At 25.6% G+C, this 7,870-nt stretch overlaps 1 protein-coding gene across 2 annotated transcripts; it reads left to right on the top strand.

The window, feature by feature from the left end:
- The first annotated feature begins 205 nt into the window (after nucleotides 1-205).
- On the top strand, nucleotides 206-3,451 carry LOC112737956 (protein trichome birefringence-like 42). Of its 2 annotated transcripts, none has more exons than XM_025788140.3 (5): nucleotides 206-621; nucleotides 806-993; nucleotides 1,078-1,256; nucleotides 1,351-1,509; nucleotides 3,059-3,451. In XM_025788140.3, the coding sequence occupies exons 1-5, from the start codon at nucleotides 558-560 to the stop codon at nucleotides 3,324-3,326; spliced, it is 858 nt and encodes a 285-aa protein (XP_025643925.1). In that variant the 5' UTR covers nucleotides 206-557; the 3' UTR covers nucleotides 3,327-3,451. The 2 variants fall into 2 exon arrangements, with proteins under 2 accessions (XP_025643925.1, XP_025643924.1); XM_025788139.3 differs by having other exon boundaries at nucleotides 216-621; nucleotides 819-993.
- Nucleotides 3,452-7,870: the final 4,419 nt, after the last annotated feature.

A 7,870-nucleotide genomic window follows, 5' to 3' on the forward strand; every position in this document is an offset into this window, starting at 1 on the left:
ATGATAATAAAAAAATAAAAAAAATAATATGAATTAGAATGTATGATGATGCAATCTTGAACATTAACTATCTTTTTTAATATAATCATATTAAATAATCTTGAATATAAAAAAAACATTTTTGAAAATACTTTCCAAATCTATATATAAAGGATCGTTAAATAGATCAATAGAATAAATGACATTTTTGTTTCAACAAAAGGTTATGTTTTTAATGTTCCATAATTAATTTTTTCAAGCTAGTCTTTTGTGCTCTCTAAAGCTACTCTCATCTATACAAATGTCAAATATTCATGGTATACAAAACATTATGAAAATTTTCAAAATGACTTACAATTTTTTGTTATCTCCTTTCGTAGAGGCCTTTGTAATTCTATGGGTAATAACACCTTTATTGTATCAAGCGTGTGGAAATGCTTTTGATGAGAAGAAACCAAATCAAGAAGGAGGGTGTGATGCTTCAGTTGGAAATTGGATTATTGATGACTTCGATTATCCTCTCTATAATGCATCAACCGATTGCCCATTTATAGTAAAGGGTTTTGATTGCCTAAGAAATGGCAGGCCTGATCATGGATACCTCAAGTACAAATGGAAACCCTTTGGTTGTAACCTTCCAAGGTATTGTTTCTTGCCTTTATATTTCAATTTATATATGTTTGTGATTTACAAATTTTACTTTGTTTTGATTATCATATTAATTTTTCTGCGAATCATTTGTGGCCTTGAAATTATTTAGCCCCTCAAATTTTATAGAAGTTTTTTTATTTTTCTTAATTTTCTACTTTGCAATCTTCACAAACAGTGTCGGTTGGTAGGTTTGACGGTCAGAAATTTTTGGAGAGAAATAGAGGAAAGAAGATAATGTTTGTCGGAGACTCCATAAGCAACAACATGTGGCAGTCACTGACTTGTTTGCTTCACATTGCAGTTCCAGAATCAAATTACACTATAACTACACAAAGAAAGAATCTTTTTGCCTTCTTATTTCCGGTAATCTTTTTCAATTCTTCTATTGGTTTCAAATTTACTACTTTTTAAGCAAAATTAACATTATTCTATTATTTTGGGTCATAGGAATATGAAGCATCCATAATGTGGTTGAAAAATGGCTTTCTTGTGGATGTGGTTCGTGATAAAGAAAAAGGAAGGATTATAAAACTAGATTCCATTGAAACTGGGTTCCTTTGGAAAGACGTAGATGTCTTGATTTTCAATACCTATCATTGGTGGACTCATATTGGACAATCTAATAAGTATTATACTTTGAACCTCTTTTTCTTTAATGCAGATATACATTGCATGATATTTTCTTATAAAAGATACGTGAGTGTTCAATGTGTTTAACAGATGGGCTTATGTTCAAGTTGGTGACAAGATAATCGAAGGCATGGATTACATAGAGGCTTACAAAATTGGATTAACCACATGGGCTAACTGGATCGATTCTAACATTGATCAATCAAAGATTAAAGTTTTGTTCCAAGGAATTGCTGCTTCCCATTCTGGGTAAGTTTACAACTTAATAACTTAAGTTAAAATTGTGAGGTATCCTGAAAATAGTGGTTAAACAAAAGTTTGATATGGAAGAGAGGAAGTGAAACATGTTAATTTATACACGGTTATTGGGTTATTATGTACATGTTGAAAATTGTAAAGAAAAAGAAAACGCTAAATGATACATATAAAAATTACTATGCAATATTTGAACAGTAACTTGTTTTGAAGAAATATTTATTATTCTTAATTCCAAATGCACAGTAATATATTTGGAATGATTTAAAAGCTCACATCTATAAATAGTGAGGAGTTTTGGTTAGTTTTTATTAAACTAGTTAGTTTGAAACAGAAAGTAGTTAATAATTAAACTATTGAGAGATCTCTAAGAAAAAATAGAGAGTATGAATAACTTTTAAATAGCGTAAGATGTAGGTTTATCTAATAGAAATGTTTTTGAGTATTATGTCGATTATTTTTTGGTACTACAATTTTTGTAATACTCTCACCGGTAAGTCTGTCATGCTTAAGTCACACTAGTTTTCCACATAACTTTTTTCTTTCCCAACTAACATATATCCGTGTATAATATTACATGTGCAGGAGCCTGTAAATATCTTGTTCTTTCAATGGCATATATACACGTCATTGATAAACAACTAATATTTTTTGTACAAATGAGTCGGTCATACATGTAATTCCTTACTGTTATGTTCTATCAATGCGCCTTCTTTTCAGATATCTTTGCTTCAACAGCGGAGCAACTACAATTGTATAAAAATTTAAGCAAAGAATAATAATAGAATGTGTAATAAAAATATTACACGTGTACAAAAAATTAATCATTAAATTAGTTATTATCTATTTATATATAAAATAGCTAGGTTTCGTCACTTTAATTATCAGATATGGAAAATTACAATACACTTTTGTTTAGAAATCAATCACTTGATTATTATATCAGCATTGTATAAAGTTAACCAATTAAGTTGTTAGGTCTCTATGTGTGTTCCATTATTCGCTAAATACACACACCTACTAGCTAGCATTGTGTAAAGTTAACCAATTAAGCTGTTAGGTCTCTATATGTGTTCCATTATTCCTTAAATATAGACACCTATTAACTATATAGAGACATATATATGTTGTATCTTATTATGAATATGATAAAGAAACTAGTTGACTAAAATAATAGTGAATTAGTGAGATAAATAGAATTCACAAATAACTAAATTAAAGTATGCCTAATTTAATTCTACTTTAATTTGCTTAAATATTTCTATTTTTAAGAGTAACATACATATGTTTCTAGTTAAGGTGATTTGTACAAAAAACTAATGAAAAAATTTTAATAAAAAAATATATTTACTCGTACTTTTTATCTAACAATATAATGTAGACCCACTTTGCATGAATATGAAATTTGTGTTGAAATGGAGATTCTAGTGCTATAACTTCAAATTAAGTATATAATTAATCATAAAACACATGATATTTTATTCTCAATTTTTAATTTTAAAATTTATTATTCAAATATTTATTTTTCCATTACATTTTGAAGGGGAGTGAATTGTGTTGAACAAACTGAACCAGAGGAAGAGCTTGAAGCACCTCATCCTGGTTTGGACATAGCCAAGAGCATATTGAGTAACATGACAAATCCTGTTGATTTGCTTGACATCACTTTGCTCACACAACTAAGAATAGATGGTCATCCTTCTATATACTCAGGTAGAGGCACTTCCTACGTGGATTGCAGTCACTGGTGTCTAGCTGGTGTTCCTGATACTTGGAACGAATTATTATATGCTACTCTTATTCAAAATTAATATTATACAATTTTCTTTTGCATTTAGTTTTACATTTCTTTCTCCTTGAATTATGTTCCTTGTAAAAAGTTTATTCATAAACAGGTCACACTAAATATGATTTAAATATTGGATTTATTCTGTTCATGTATGTGGTGACTAATTTTATATTATTCTATACATTAGGACATTCTCCTATCTTCACAAATTTTTTACAAGATAATTCGTTGTTCATATTATAATTGCTTTTTTTTTTTGTCCAAGCTATTTAATTAGAAAATCATATGAATCAAATTTTAAAAATATGAATTCATTAGGAGGGACTTAAAAGCCTCTCTGTTTGTCTTTATTCTTTTCATTACATGATAGTGCAAGTTTTAATGTTATTTTCTTGGGAGTTTAATATACAACTATATTATATAGACACTAAAAACTAATCTATTATGTAAAAATACATACTTCGGGGCAAATCATAAGGTGGCCACCCACAGTATTTATGTGAGTTATATTTAATTTTGGATGTACATGATCAACGTCATTATGCCTCATTGACGGCAAAATAGATTCTGGGTTTGAAATCACAGGAGAATTTTCGAACTTATTTCCTCTAGTCTCATCATTAGAAGTAGAAGATGTCGTAAATGTATTTGACATGTCAATTGACGCTAATTTCTTAGTCTCTGGAAATACAATCTTTTCACTACGTAACGACGTGCAAGTTCAAAATTCCTGATTTTTCTTTTTTGACAAACTACAATCTATTGACAAGGTTCCACCTACTTGTTTTACTCAAATTTTGTTAATGTTTAAAAAAAATGTGGGTATCTCAATGTCGCAATTGTAACGTCAATAAAAATTATAAAGAATGAAAGTAACAAATAAACAAAGAAATGAAAGGTGTCGGAGGCAAAATAAATTGAAGAAATTAAAACAAATAAGAAATTAAAGAGAAGATGAAGAAAGAAATATAAACATAAAAAAGAGAAGAACACATACAAATAGAGAAATTTTATTAATAAAAGCTAGAAGAAAGCAAATTACAAGTATTTGAGTTGAGAGAAATTACTTAAAGATTCTCAATTTTTACTCTGTAATGTCAAGGGGGTGAGAGTATTTTGGGTTTCTAAATGTTTTTCAAAAGAATTGAACTCCCTTACAATGTTAACCTAAGACCTATTTATAGACTTTCTAATTTTCTATGTCAAATGACAGTTATACTTAATACCCTATTTTTCGACTAATTTAATTATTTCCGCACTCTTTACTTGATGTCAATTCAAAAATTCAAAAAATAACTAAACTGTCAAATGACCTAATTTAATTAAAATAAATATAAATATTATATACGAAATTATCAACATATAACTAATTATTTTTTTTACATAATATTTTATAAAAATAATATTTTTTTGTCTCACAATAATAAACACTTATTAGTATTTTTTAATTTAAAAAAATATTAATCATGATTATATATATTTCTAAATATATAATATTATATTTAATTATATAATATTTAATTTGATCCCTCCTCCACTAAATTCCTAGATCCGTTCTTGTAAGAAATCTCATATGGATTTACAAATTAGGTTTACAATTTAAATTTATTTAAGCTGCACGAGTTTAGACAAATTATAGAATTTGATTATTTTGGCTAGTCTTCCTATTCATTGATCTTCGGATTTCCATCTAGAGCTGTCAATAGGGTTTCCTTTTTTTTTTTTTTGGATTATATGAGGGGCCAGAGGCCCAAACAAAAAGTAAAACAAAAGAAATCAGACACACTAGCGCCTGGAGATACGGGTCAGCATTAGCCCTCTTTTATTCTTCGACTTTCTTTGACAACATTGGCTTTTATTGAAAAATAAAAATATTCAAATAATCATTTTTGGGCCGAAATCTAATACTAGTAGCCTGTTTATAATTTTTGGTAAGAAAATCCATACGGTTCTCCTTTTTGGTAAATAACCCCGCTTCAATACTAACGAAAAGTCCTATTTTTAGTAACAAAAAAAAAGTCCTGTTTTAATACACATAAAAAAGTAAAAGGTTCAGAAGATAGAAAAAGAAAGGTTCGTGTCCAAAACAAAAAAATACAAAGAATGCAGCCAAAGTCTGGGTCAAATGGTAACTTTGTTTGCTTCACATAGAGCTGCATCGCATTCAAATTCTCATAAAAAAATATAGAACTATGTTAATTATGTGTATCTATATAGTATGTGTAAGTGACTTAATGTGTAGTACATGGGTGTAATAAGAATCTCTTTTAAATTTATTTAATTTTTTGTACAACCCATGAAAGATGATGATAAAAAGAGAGAAAAACAGAAAAAATGATGTAACTTCTTTTTTGTATAGCGTTTGTGAGAGACTAAAAAGATTAAATTAATAAAAAGAGATAAAATAAAAATAGTTATATTTCTAACGGTCAAATTAATAAAAATAATTATTTTTTATATTAGTAGTATAAATGATTATCTAACATAACAAATATGATTAGAAAATCGTATAAAATATTTGACATTATTAATAATTAAAATCATTTTTTGTTTTGTTTTTGTGATTAAAAAGTTAATAGGTTAATACCTTAATGAAGTCATAGAATTAAGTGTTTTTTGGATGCTGTTGCAAGTTGCATAATTATCAATACTGGATTGATCATGTTAAGTTGTAAGGTCATTGGAATAATAATTCAATGGTGAGTTATTAGTAGAACTCATTCATGATTGAACCGATAATAATCAAGTAAATATATAAAATTATAATAATAAACTTAAAATTCAAATAATAAAATGAAAATACAAATGATAATTTACAATTTAAAGTTGTTTACAGTTATGATGAACAAGTTTAAATAAATATAATAATAAATACATACATAACAATAGAAATCTAGAAATGTTTAACAAAATCATGTTTTAATTTTTTTCTTATAGTAATAAAACACTTACTATTTTGTGATAAGAAGATATAAAAAAATTAATTGAAATATTTATTTATAATTAATTGAATTATAAAATGGAACTAATATTATTGTCATATGATAAAAATAAACAATATTTTTTATCACTTAAATTTTATGAATTACAATTTAATTAAAGTTTTTAACGATAAAATATGGATACTAACGCAAACACGAATACGACACGACATGAAACATGCGAACACTAAAATTTAAATTTTTTATAAGACACGAAGATATGACATATATATAAAATATAAAATATTTTTAAATAAATTGTAATAATATTTTAATATTTTATTCATATTAAAATAAAAATGATATGTTTTAACTATTTTTAATATTTTTTTAATTATATAAAGTATTTAAAATAATTTTTTACATTAATAAATTATAATATACATTATTTCTAAATTCATTTCAAGAATATAAGTTAAAAATAAGATTAGATACAGTTAATACTTAATGATATTTAGATATGTTTAAGCGTGTCTAGAAAAATATTTTATATTTTTTTTATTAACCCAATTAAATACGTATATTGAATGAATGTCAGATAAGTATCGTGTAAAAGATATATCTAATATACGACAACTCAAAAAAATGTTTCTACTTCGTAAATTTTTAATAATATATAATTATTAGCACACAATATTAGAACAGTAATGTTGATTTATTGAGAGGTACTTAATTATTGAATCTAATTATTAAAAGGTACTCAATTATTTCCGGATGCATCTAATGCTACTATGAGAATAATTAAGGAACTGTGGAGATGAATTATTGAAAGGTACTCAATTATTTATTGTATTGAATCAGATTTTTCATTACTAGTTATATATTAGTGTATGTTTCGTGTCCTGCACGGGATAATATATAAAATTATATAAAATTTTTTATTAAAATTTAAATAAAAAATATATATAGTAATTATTATTATTATAAATATTTTATAATTTAAAAATATTAAAAATAATTAATATTTATTTTAATTAATTTGAATTAGTTGAATGGTTATCTCATTTGTGTGCTTAAGCAAGTATTTGGAGTTCGAATTTCACCCTAAATAAATAGAGCATCAATATGTGGTGGATTAATCCTCGACTTGTCGAGTTAAAAAATCCGTAAAAAAAATTGTATTTGTCTTTAAAATAGATTAATTTTTCATTAATAGCAATACTTATAGACTTTTGTCTTTGTTAAAATTTACTTAGAACAATTTTATTTGTTGGTATCGTATTCATTCTTGAAGTCAAAACAATATGATCAACATTGTTACTTGTTAAAACTTCACATTTTATGAAATGATTTTTAAATTTTCAAATTTATAAACTTATGTCATTAGAAAAGTTATTAGATCGATTAATATTTCTTGATAACATGGTGTATCGAAACACCATTGTTAAGTATTAGTTAGTGTGAAGAGAAACCAATAATAACTTTTGTTATTCAATATATAATTTATTCTATTGAAAAATAAATTAATATTTCCTAAATTTATAAATACATTTTCTTCTAATTTCTTACACCATTTTATTTGACAATATTTACCATTAAAAAATAACAAATGATCATACTATCCCACAATATATATATATATATG

The sequence above is a fragment of the Arachis hypogaea genome, chromosome 13 (assembly GCF_003086295.3).
Source record: "Arachis hypogaea cultivar Tifrunner chromosome 13, arahy.Tifrunner.gnm2.J5K5, whole genome shotgun sequence".
NCBI classification, from domain to species: Eukaryota; Viridiplantae; Streptophyta; class Magnoliopsida; order Fabales; family Fabaceae; genus Arachis; species Arachis hypogaea.

Excerpts from the sequence above, each read along its gene's own strand:
- LOC112737956 (XM_025788139.3), top strand. The coding sequence starts at position 281 with ATGTCAAATATTCATGGTATACAAAACATTATGAAAATTTTCAAAATG. Across the intron at positions 622-818 it reads TTTGGTTGTAACCTTCCAAG|GTTTGACGGTCAGAAATTTT; the intron begins GTATTGTTTCTT and ends GTCGGTTGGTAG. Across the intron at positions 994-1,077 it reads TTTTTGCCTTCTTATTTCCG|GAATATGAAGCATCCATAAT; the intron begins GTAATCTTTTTC and ends TTTGGGTCATAG.